Source organism: Lepus europaeus, chromosome 1 (assembly GCF_033115175.1).
Source record: "Lepus europaeus isolate LE1 chromosome 1, mLepTim1.pri, whole genome shotgun sequence".
NCBI classification, from domain to species: domain Eukaryota; kingdom Metazoa; phylum Chordata; class Mammalia; order Lagomorpha; family Leporidae; genus Lepus; species Lepus europaeus.
Genome location: NC_084827.1, coordinates 146,051,411 through 146,064,084, shown reverse-complemented (window position 1 = coordinate 146,064,084; position 12,674 = coordinate 146,051,411). Strand labels below are relative to the sequence as shown.

The 12,674-nt window shown below is 43.8% G+C and overlaps 1 protein-coding gene across 2 annotated transcripts in view; it reads right to left on the bottom strand.

Moving 5' to 3' along the window:
• The window catches only part of NOP58 (NOP58 ribonucleoprotein), a 34,781-nt gene extending 33,733 nt beyond the window's left edge, over window positions 1-1,048 (bottom strand). For both annotated transcript variants that reach the window (XM_062190031.1, XM_062190032.1), the window contains exon 1: window positions 799-1,048. In XM_062190031.1, coding sequence (XP_062046015.1) covers window positions 799-843 — 45 coding nt within the window. In that variant the 5' untranslated portion in view covers window positions 844-1,048. The remainder of the gene's footprint in view (window positions 1-798) is intronic.
• Between the last annotated feature and the right edge of the window lie 11,626 nt (window positions 1,049-12,674).

Below are 12,674 nucleotides of genomic sequence, written 5' to 3'. Positions count from 1 at the left end.
CAACTTAAGATATCCTAACAGCTAGCAACCCACTGCAGGGAGGGCCCGCTCTTCATCCATTTCCGTCTGATGAACTCTTAATTCCAAACTTTCCCTACTTGAAACAACCAAATCTCAAATTATCACAACCCAGATCTTCCAATCTGAAACACCGAATTGCACGATCTACACAACTGCATTCTAACAGACAAGAGAAGCTTCGCACAGCCCAAATTCTAAATCTTAGGGTTTCCCACAACATTCTTACTCAATAACTTAGTTCTTAAACCCCAAGACCACCTTCAATCCATCGGTCAATTTTGTCAGTTCTACTAAGAACTTCTCTCCACATTTGTTTCCCTCCATACCCAACCTTAATCCAAAACGATTTCATTTCCTCAATTAACGCAAAAATATCCTTGCTTCGGTTCTTACTTCCCCACAATCTAGTACCCGCACAGAAAAACCTTACTAAATTAAGGCACATTATATCGTCATTCCTAAAAGCCTTCGATCCATCTTTAAAACGCCAGGAATAAAATGTGAATGGCTTGCACAACCTGCAAAACTCTTCACACAGCTCCCGTCCACGTCTTGAACCCAGCCAAACCCCTCAACGCAGGACGAGTCTCCCCAAACGGCGGGGCCACGTGTTCACCACCGAAACACAGGCCTTCTCAGACCTTTCCCCTTACAGAGCCCGGGGCCCTAAAAAGCTCCCGTGCGATCCTAGGCAGTCTCATCCCCTCCTTAAGTCTGACCCTCTCCTCCTCAGTCCGAACCAGCCTTCCCTGGCCAACGGCTCCATCTCCCACCTACCTTAAAGATGGCGTAGCCGACCGATGTTTCAAACAGCACCAACATGGTGAAGCCGGGTCAGGGGGCCGCACGGCCCGCCACGGGCTTTACAGCAATGCACGAGAACCAACGCGCGGCCCCCAAAAAGCGCGCTAGGCTGCGGCTGGCAAAGCACAAAGGCGCACGTCTCCCGCAGAATCACACCGCGTGACGCGGAGGTTCCACGCTGTGCTGCATGTGGAACGCAGGAACCCGCTTCTCCTTCTCCAAGGATTCTGGGAGAGTGACGTCACTTCCGGCAGCTGGCTGCTGCATAGAGTGCGGCCACTTCCGGAGTGTTCCCGCCGTAGGGGGCGGAAGGTGGGACCTCAAAATATCGCGAGATGTCTTAGGGGCGGAACTGAGTTTTTTCGCAGCCTGACCGTGCGCAGTTCTAAAGAGAAAAATTGCCTGGAAGCGAGGGCGTCAGAGTGAGAACTGGACTGTCACTGTGTTTACGAGCACTCCTGGCCGTTCTCTTCTGCAACCTGATTTTTAGCACAGATTTCTTTCTGATGTATGTATGCAAATGTCTCCCGTATTTACTGCAGTTCTTTAAAATGATCTCGAGGTCTCCCTGTCAATATAATTAGTATAATATACTTCCTGACTTCCCAAGACCTACGTGCAGATTTCCTATTAATATTACATTGAGGGGCTGCCGCCTGCAGTGCCGGCATCCCATATGGACGCTGCTCCACACCCGATCTGGCTCTCTGCTGGGCCCGGCGAAAGCAGTAGAAGATGGCCCAAGTGCTTGGGCCCCTGCACCCGCATGGGAGACCGGGAAGAAGCACCTGGCCCCTGGCTTAGGGTCGGCGCAGCTCCTGCTGTTGCAGCCATCTGGGGAGTGAACCAACGGAAGACAGACCTCTCTCTCTCTCTGCCTCTGCCTCTCTGTAACTTTGCCTTTCAAATGGATGAGCAAATCTTAAAAAAAAAAAAAAAAAAAAAAAAAAAAACTACATTGCATTGGGAAGGCACCAAACTCTGCCTATGGCGTGTGCCCAAACTTCGAGGGGTTCGAGCTGGGAGACCTAAAAGTTCTGATGAGGTTGTCTAAAACGAAAACCCATGTCAGCAGTGTCTTTGGTGGCTCCATGTGTGTTAAATGTGTCTGCGACAGGATCAAGCATGTTTTCCTTATGGAGGAGCAGTGCAAGTGTTGAAGGCACAAGTATGGAGTCAGAAAGCTAAATAAAAACATGAAACATTTGAGAAATTAAAACACAACAACAACAAAATATTACATCGCAGCCTGCTCAAAATTATGAACACCCAGCGACTTGATTTTCTCCAGCAACTCTAAAGCCTGGGATCAGGAGGAAAGGAAATCCTTGACCGAATAACAGTCAACAAATAAAGAGATTAATAAAGAGAGGGAAAATCAAGGGATTAGGTATCCAGGTAGACATTAACTTATGTGTGTGCAAGGGGCTGAATTTTTCTGTGGCTGAATGAGGGAAGAAATGTGGAAGTAAGCTTTGGAAGAGAACCAGCATTTGTGCATCAAAAGTCTTGCCCTTGTTCCATAACCTTATAGTGGTCCCAGCCCTCTCCCTGGGGCAGCTTAGGGGAATCTTGTCTAGCCTGCTCCAAAGGGGGCTATGAGAACCAATAGCCCTGTACTGGTAGAGTCCTGGGAGGAATTTTATGAATTCCATGGCCAGAAAGCCCCTCCACTAAGCAATATCCTAAAAGAAGAAGGGGGAAGGAAAAATGGTGGACCAGACTCACATCTTTAGAACTCCAGTCCAGGGGCTGACGTTGTGGCTCAGGGAGTTAAACGGCTGCCTGCGACCTGGGCATCCCATATAAACACTACTTCTAGTCCTGGCTGCTCCATTCTGATCCAACTCCCTACTAATGTGCCTGGGAAAAGCAGCAGCCGATGGCCTGAGTACCTGGGCCCCTGCTGCCCACTTGAGAGACCTGAATGGAGTTGCGAGCTCCTGGCTTGGGCCTGGCCCATGGAAGATCTCTCTCCCTCTCTCTCTGTTACTCTGCCTTTCAAACAAATAAATATTAAAACAAAACCCTGCAGTCTAAAGCAGAGTGGGCTCTTAGTTCTTTCCTGAGATGCCCAGCTGGTCTGTCAAGTGTATTCTTTTGGTTAAACTTCACTGTCATGTTTACTGCTACTTTCTCACATGTGGAATTCTTTTCTTGTGCAGAGACAACAAGAACTCTGACACAGCTGTCTCTGGTAACAAAGGGGTAGAGGAATCTAGGGTAAAGACAGGAGCAGGGTTGATTACACCTAGGCTATAATCCAGTGTGATCAGAGAGGCTAGAGAAATCAAAACAGCTTCACTGAGAGGGGGCATAGGTGGATGAGATGGGAGTTCTATTTCTCTATAGTATTCTTTAACTTCACAATGTTTTTCTATTTAGAATCCTTAACATCAGCTAGAGACGGGTCTGTATTTTACATTTACTTGTGTCTATATGGAGCATTATGCTGTACTAGTCATGAAATAGAATCTCATTAAACAATTCTTTTTTAAAAAAGACTTATTTTATTTACTTGAAAGAGTTACAGAGAGAGGCGGAGCCAGAGAGAGAGACAGAGAGACAGAGGGAGGTTTTCCATTTCACTAGTTCACTCCCCAAATGACTGCAGCAGCCAGACCTGAGCTGATCTGAAACTAGGAGTCAGGAGCTTCTTCCTGGTCTCCCATGTGGGTGCAAGGGCCCCAGGACTGGGGCCATCCTCCACTACTTTTCCAGGCCATACCAGAGAGTTAGATCAAAAGTGGAGCAGCTGGGATTTGAACCGGTGCCCATATGGGATGCAGCGCTGCAGACTGGTGCTTTAACCCACTGCATCACAGTGCCAGCCCCTAAATAATTCTTAAAAATGAATCGATGTCCACAGGTAGCAAAATTCTTTTCCTTGGGGCCAGCAATGTGGCTCAGTGGGTTAAGCCACCACCTGCAGTACTGGCTGCCCCACTTCTAATCCATCTCCTTGCTAATGGCCTAGGAAACCAGTGGAAGATGTCTCGAGTGTTTGGGCTGCTGTACCTACACAGGAGTTCCTGGCTTTGGCCTGGCCCAGCCCCAGTCATTGCGGCCATCTGAGGAATGAACTGACAGATGGAACATTCTCACTCTCTCTCTCTTTCTCCTTCTCTCTCTGTGTAACTGTGCCTTTCAAATAAATAAGTAAATCTTGGGGCCAGTGCTGTGGTTCAGTGGGTTAAGCTACCACTTGCAGTCCTGGCTGCTCGACTTCTACTCCAGCTCTCTGCTGTGGCCTGGGAAAGCAGTAGCAGATGGCCCAAGTCCTTGGGCCCCTGAGCCTATGTGGGAGACCCAGAAGAAGCTCCTGGCTTCAGATGGGCCCAGCTCCAGTCATTGCAGCCATTTGGGGAGTGAGCCAGTGGATGGAAGACCTCTCTGTCTCTGCCACTGCCCCTCTGTAACTCTGATTTTCAAATAAATAAATAAATCTTAAAAGAAAAGAAAATAGGGAAAAGGACCACTGATGATAGGATTTGTTTTAAAAAAATCTTTATTTACAAAAATTATTGTCTTTGTACTTAAGGCCTTGTGTCCTTTTCCCAAAATGAAACAGAATCACCTATTCATTGTGAAACAGCTTTACCATGGTGTCTCCTAAAAATCTGTCCTTGCACAATGCCCTTTACATAATCATCTTAATATGATGTTTTAGTTAGGGTTTAAGATCTGACTCTGTGGATTTGGATCTTGGCCAAATACAAGTAATTGTCTGGAAATTCCCCATTGCAAGGAAAAAGTAAGTGTTTTAATACATTCTTAAAGTACTAGGTCAAGGGGAGACAGCACAAAGTATTAAGAGGAGGATATGAGAAAGTATAGATACCCAGAAGGGCTGATAATTTACTGGGGGTCTGACATGGTGAAATGACAAACATAAGAAACATGACTCTTCTGTCCTCCAAAAGCTCCACCCAAGTTCATAGGATCTCTATAAAAGTTTGTCACCCAGGGCAGGTATAGGAGCTAAGCCAGTGAAGCTGCTGCCTGTGTTTCCAGCTCCCCATAAGGGCACTTGTTCATGTCACAGCTGCTCTACCTCCATTCCAACTCCCTAGTAATATCCTGGGAAAAGCAGAAGAAAATGCAGGTGTTTGGGCCCTTGTGATAAATAAATACATACATAAATCTTTAAGAAAAGAATAAATTGTCACCAAATCCCCAGTATTAGTCCAGTGTCTGGCACAATAGTAGAGATCTCATAAAAATAATGAATAAGATTAAATTATTTCAAGGGGGCTAGTAGAGTCTCCAGGGTTTTTTTTTTTTTTAAAGATCTACTGACATTACCAAAAGGTAATTCTGCTCAGAGTTTTCCCACATGTCTATTTTAAAATTTTTTAATGACTCAAAAATCTTCATTTTTTGTTTAGCTTTCTGACCCCTTGCTTGCACCTTCAACACTTTCAGATAATTTTCTGCCCTCCTACCCCCACCAAGGAAAGCACGCTTGATCCTGTCACAGACACATTTAGCACACCTGGGACCACCACAGGCCCCGTTGCCAGGTGTTTTTCATATTCGACAATTTTATCAGGAGTTTAGGTCTCAAAGCTCCGCAAAATGTGCCTGGGGATATGACACGGGCAGATTGGTGTTTCCCAACCTTCTCAGTGTGATGGCGAATGCTTCTATGACCAGGGGTTTGAGACAGTAGAGGCTGTACTGTAGGAAGGCATGTGTCAAATGCTGGGCCATCCTGATGGTCTCTAAAACCACCCCAGAAGAGGTCCTATAAATCCAGTCACAGGAAGGGATGTGGTCAATGGTGCACATCTTTCACGTATTCATCGAATATTCGAGTGTCTTATCTGTGCCAGGCATTCCTACAGGTACTATGGATATGAGGAGTCAAAAAAAAATTGTTCATACTTCACAGAACTTACGTTCTAGTGAGAGGAAACAAAATAAGCAGCTAGTTTATTATCTAATAGTAGGTGCTATAGAGAGAAAAAAAAAAAAAAACAGGGCAGGGGACTAAGGTGTTCCAGCATGATTAGAAAAAGACTCATTGAGAAGGCAACATTAAAGTGAAGGAGGGTGGGGGAGACACAGGAACGAGATGTGAAGATAGCCAGAAAAAGACATTCCAAGCAGAGAGGATGCATATTCAAAGTCACTCAGATCTCTTACATATTATTATCTGTCCCCCCCCCCAAAAAAAAAGATGAATTACAGATTATCTTAACAGAGCTCTTGTTTTGGTGGCTTATAGAGATTAATACTTAACATGAATTATATGTATATCTTATCTCCTCTGACAAGTATTTTAAATATTGTCTTCTTAACTTCAAACCTCAAATTCAAAATGATACAACTATTCAGATGTCTTTTATACTTAAACATTCTATGGTGTTAGGGGGAATTATATGAATACTCTAAAATGTACACTATTCAAAAAAAAAAGCTCAATTTACTTTATTTTTCTTGTGTAAAAACCTATGTTGTAGGGGCTAGCACTGTGGCACAGTGGGCAAAGCTGCCGCCTGGAGCGCCAGCATCCATACAGGTGCCGGTTCAAATCCTGGCTCTCCACTTCCAATCCAGCTCCACTTCTGATTCAGCTTCTCTGCCTGGCAAAGCAGTGGAAGATGGCCCAAGTCCTAGGGCCCCTGCACCCATGTGGGAGACCCAGAAGAAACTCCTGGCTCCTGGCTTCGCATGGGCTCAGGTCTGGCCATTGTGGTCATTTGGGGAGTGAACTAGTGGATGGCAGACCTCTCTATCTCTCTCTCTGGCTCTACCGCTCTCTGTAACTCTGTCTTGCAAATAAATAAAACACATCTTTTTTTTTTAAAATGAGTCATATCTGAGCCTGATGAAGAAAACCAGGGAAACACCTGCAGAGCTTGGACTTTGAGCTGGATATATTCACCGCATGGGACTTTGGGCTCTTCTCTTTGGGGCTATGGAGGGTGTTATCCACACAAAGGAAAAACAGTCAGCAGGATATTTGGTACCTAAAAGGGCAGACTTGTCCAAGGCTAGCTAGAAGATCACCAGTTCCTCCCTTCATAAAACAGAAACTCTTGAGACTGAGGGATCTCTGAAATAAAGGACTACATTGAGTTGCTGCAGATGCTAGCCAGAAAACAAAACAAAAACAAACCAAAAAAATCTAGTCCTGGGATAAGCTCCTGCAATGACCAGTAGCAGAACTAAATAGCAATGGGAATTGACTGACAAAAGCATTTTTAAAAGGAAAATTTGGGGAAGGAAAGCATAAATTATTTACATTGAAAAGAATCACAGGGGCCAGTGCTGTGGCACAGTGGGTTAATGCCCTGGCCCGAAGCACTGACATCCCATATAGGTGCCAGTTAGACCCGGCTGCTCCACTTCCGATCCAGCTCTCTGCTATGGCCTGGGAAAGTAGCAGAGGATGGCCCAAGTCCTTGGGCCCCTGCACCCAAGTGGGAGACCAGGAAGAAGCTCCTGGCTCCTGGCTTTGGATCAGCTCAGGTCAGCTCTGACCATTGTGGCCATTTGGGGAGTTAACCAGTGGATGGAAGACCTCTCTCTCTCTCTCTCTCTCTGGCTCTACCTCTCTCTGTAACTCTTTCAAATAAATAAAAATACATCTTTTTTTTTTTTTAATTTTTGACAGGCAGAGTGGACAGTGAGAGAGAGAGAGAGAGAGAAAGGTCTTCCTTTACTGTTGGTTCACCCTCTAATGACCGCTGCGGCTGGCACACTGCGCTGATCCGAAGCCAGGAACCAGGCGCTTCTCCTGGTCTCCCATGCGGGTGCAGGGCCCAAGGACTTGGGCCATCCTCCACTGCCTTCCCTGGCCACAGCAGAGAGCTGGACTGGAAGAGGGGCAACCGGGACAGAATCTGGTGCCCCGACCGGGACTAGAACCCGGGGTACCGGCGCCGCAGGCAGAGGATTAGCCTATTGAGCCATGGCGCAGGCCAAAAATAAATCTTAAAAAAAAATGAATCACAGTAACAAGTAAACATTTTTCATTCCAGACCCAAATCAATAAAATCAGAGATGAAAAAGGAAATGTAACAAGAGACACCACAGAAATAAAAAGAATCATCAGAAATTACTACAAAGAACTGTGTGCAACAAACTGGGAAACTTAGAAGAAATGGATAGATTCCTGGACACATACAAACTACTCAAATTGAGCCATGAAGACACAGGAAACCTAAACAGACCCATAACCAAGATTGAAATTTAATCATTACTAAAGACCCTCCCAACAAAGAAAAGCCCAGGACTGTATGGCTTCACTGCTGAATTCTACCAGACATTTAAAGAAGAACTAACTCCACTTTTTCTCAAGTTATTTAAAACAATTAAAAGGAAGGTAATCCTCCCAAATTCTTTCTATGAAGCCAGCATCACCCTAATTCCTAAAGCTGAAAAGGTACAACAGAGAAAGGGAACTACAGACCAATTTCATCATTGCTATTCAACATAGTACTGGAAGTTTTAGTCACAGCCATTAGGCAAGAAAAATAAATCAATGGGAAGGAGGAAGTCAAACTACCCCTATTTGCAGATTACATGATTCTATTAATAGGGGATCCAAAAGACTCTACCAAGAGACTATTGGAACTAATAGAAGAGTTTGGTAAAGTAGCAGAATGTAAAATCAATACACAAAAACCAACATACTTTGAATACACAGAAAATGCCAAGGATGAGAATGAACTTCTATGATTGGTCCCATTCACAATAGATACAAAAAAAATCAAACTGTTTGGGATAAATTTAAACATGGATGTCACAGATCTCCACAATGAGAATTATAACAGATTAAAGAATGAAATAGAAGAAATACAAAAAATGGAAAAATTTTCCATGTTCATGGATTGGAAGAATCAATATCATCAAAATATCTGTTCTCGTGAAAGCAATTTACATTCAATGCAATACAATCAAAATACCAGACATTCTTCTCAGATCTAGAAAAAAATGATGCTGGAATTCATATGGAAACACAGGAGACCTTGAATAGATAAAGCAATCTTATACCAGAAAAACAAAGCCAGAGGCATCACAATGCCAGATTTCAAGACATACTACAAGGAAGTTATAATCAAAACAGTTTTTTAAAATATCTATCTATTTATTTGAAATTCAAGTTACACAGAGAGAGAAGGAGAGGCGGAGAGAGAGAGAGGTCTTCCATATGCTGTTGCATTCCCCAATTGGCTGCAATGGCCAGACTTGAGCACATCCAAAGTCAGGGGCCAGGAGATTCCTCCAAGTCTTCCCACGCAGGTGCAGGGGCCCAAGCACTTGGGCTCTCTTCTACTGCCTTCCCAGGCCATAGCAGAGAGCTGGATCAGAAAAGGAGCACCCAGAACTTGAACCATATGGGATGCTGGCACTGTAGACAGCAGCTTTACCTATTACACCACAGCACTGGTCCCCAAAACAGTTATAATACAAGGCGGTTATAACACAAAAACAGATGGATAGACCAATGGAACAGAATAGAAACAACAGAAATCAATCCAAACATCTACAACTAACTTATATTTGACCAAGAAGCTAAAAACAATCCCTGCAGCAAGGAAAAACTCTTCAACAAATGGTGCTGGGAAAATAGAATTTCCACATGCAGAAGTATGAAGCAAGACCCCTACCTTACAGCTTACACAAGAAAACCCCGCTCAACATGGATTAAAGATCTAAATCTGGCCAGCACTGTGGCTCAATAGGCTAATCCTCCTGTGGTGCTGGCATCCCGGGTTCTAGTCCTGGTTGGGGCGCCGGATTCTGTCCCAGTTGCTCCTCTTCCAGTCCAGCTCTCTGCTGTGGCCCGGGAGTGCAGTGGAGGATGGCCCAAGTGCGTGGGCCCTGCACCCGCATGGGAGATCAGGAGAAGCACCTGGCTCCTGGCTTTGGATCAGCGCGGTGTGCTGGCCGTGGCAGCCACTGGGGGGGGGGGCAATGGAAAAGGAAGACCTTTCTCTCTGTCTTTCTCTCTCTCTCTCACTGTCCACTCTGCCTGTCAAAAAAAAAAAAAAATCTAAATCTATGACCCGACACCATCAAATTATTAGAGAACAGGCAAAGAGTTCTTGGAAAAGATCCCAGAGGCACAGGCAGTCAAAGCCAAAGCTAACAAATTGATTACATCAAATTGAGAAGTTTCTGTACTGCAAAAGAAACAATCAGGAAAGTGAAGAGGCAACCGACATACGGGAGGAATTATTTGCAAACTATGCAACTGATAAGGAATTAATAACCAGAATATACAAAGAGATCAAGAAACTCCACCACAACAAAAGAAACAACCCAGTTAAGAAGGGCTAAGGACTTAAACAGACATTTTTCAAAATATGAAATCCAAATGGTCAACAGACACATGAAAAAATGTTCAGGATCACTAGCTGTCAGGGAAATGCAAATCAAAACAACAATGAGGTTTCATCTCACTCCAGTTAGAATGGCTTTCATACAGAAATCAACAAATAACAAATGCTGGTGAGGATGTGGGGAAAAAGGTACCCTAATCCACTGTTGGTGGAAATGTAAACTGGTAAAGCCACCAGGGAAGATAGTATGGAGATACCTCAGATATCTGAATATAGACCTGCCATATGACCCAGCCATCCCACTCTTGAGAATTTATCCAAGGGAAATGAAATCAGCAAATAAAAGAGTTATCTGCACCCCCATGTTTATTGAAGCTGAATTCACAATAGCTAAGACATGGAATTAACCTAAATGCCCATCAACTGAAGACTGAATAAAGAAATTATTGGATATGTGGACTATGGAATACTGCACAGCAGTAAAAAAAAAAAATGAAATCTGGTCATTTGCAACAAAATGGATGAATCTGGAAAACATCATGCTGAGTGAAATAAGCCAGTACCAAAGGGACAAATACCATATATTCTCCCTGATCTGTGAGAACTAACAGAGCAGCTAAAATGAAATCTGTAGAAGTCAAATTGAAACTTTGAGAAGGAATTACTTGAACAGCTCTTGTCTTGACTGTCAAGGAATAGTTTTTGTTATTTTTCCTTTCTTCTTCATAATATTTGTTGAACTCTTTACTTAACATAGAGTTAATTATATAATGTATAAAGTCAGTTGAGGATGGATCTCATTAAAAAATAAGAGTGGGATTAAGAGAGGGAGGAGGAAGTTTGTAACTGTAAAGCTGTATAGTTCTGCATATTCCTACAGACTTACTTCTTTTTCTTTAAAGGTTTATTTATTTATTTGGAAGCCAGAGTTACACACAGAGAGAAGGAGAGGCAGAGAGAGAGAGAGAGGTCTTCCATATGCTAGTTTATTCCCCGATTGGCTGCAATGGCCGGAGCTGCACCAATCCAAAGCTGGGAGCCAGGAGCCAGGAGCAGGAGCTTCCTCCGGGTCTTTCCATGGGGAGTGCAAGGGCCCAAGGACTTGGGTTATCTTCTACTGCTTTCCCAGGCCATAGCAGAGAGCTGGATCAGAGGTGGAACAGCTGGGACTTGAACCAGCGCCCATATGGGATGCTGCACTGAAGGTGGTGGCTTTACCCACTACGCCACAGCACCAGCCCCCAGACCTACTTCTAAGGGTACAATTTTAAAACTTGTCATGGGACCCCAAATCCATTAAGCTGGGTGGTAAAAATGCCATCTTAAGTGTTAAAGTTAAATATTAAGTTAAGTTAAATATTAAATAAATATTAAGTGTTAAATGAACATATAGATAGGATTAAGTGTTAAAGTGATCCTATAAATAGGATCAAGTGTCTGGTATTCATAACAGATAGAATTTAAAAGGAGAGAATGTTCCAACATGGGAAGCAGTCCACACAGGAGACTTATAGAATGACAATCGCTTTAAATAGCACTCTGACCTAAGAATCAACCCTTAAAGGCATCCTTGTTTGGCTGAAAATCTCATGAGGGCATTTCAGGCATGGAAAGCCAAGACACTGTGGCAAAAATTTTTCTACATGAAGGATCTCTATGAGTGACACCCCAGGAAAACGTGGCCATCAAAGAAGTCTGTACTTTTCTCTGAAAGGAGGAGAGAACTTCCACTTTGCTTATGGCCTTGTCTAAATTCTGACAGACTGTGGATTCAAAAGGCTTCCATAGCCTCATGTCAAGAGTCTCAGATGGTCACTGATGTCATACATAAGAGTGTTAATTGTTAAATTAACAACAGGTGTCACCATGCACTAACTTCCCATGCAGGAACTCTGTCCTAATGATTGTACTATGAGCGTTAACTGTAAAACTTGTTCTCAAATGGTTTGTGTGTGTGTGTGTGTGCAAATTGTTGAAATCTTTACTTAGTATGGAGTTGATCTTCTGAAAATGAATCTTGGGGCCAGCACTGTGGTATAGTGGGTAAAGCTGCCCCCTGCAGTGCCTGCATCCCATATGGGTACTGGTTCAAGTCCCAGCTGCTCCACTTCTCATCCAGTTCTCTGGTATAGCCTGGGAAGGCAGTGGAAGATGGCCTAAGTCCTTGGGCCCCTGCACCCATGTGGGAGACTTAGAAAAAGCTCCTGGCTCCTGGCTTCGGATTGGCGCAGCTCCGGCCATTGTGGCCATTTGGGGAGTGACCAGCAGATGGAAGACCTCTCTCTCTCTCTCTCTGCTCTCTCTCACTCTGCCTTTCAAATAAATAGTAGTGTGGGTGGGAGGGCAGGTATGCTGTGAAAAATAACTATATTCTTTTGTTGGAAAAAATTTTTCATTCCATATATCTACTTTTTTTTTTTTTTCAAAAAATCTTCTCCATCTACTGATTTCTTTCCCAAGTGAGAAAGAATGAGTGTGAAAGTTGCAGGCTGTATCAATTTCTAATCTTACATACAGTTATTTTCTTTTTTCTTATTCTTTTAAAAGATTTAT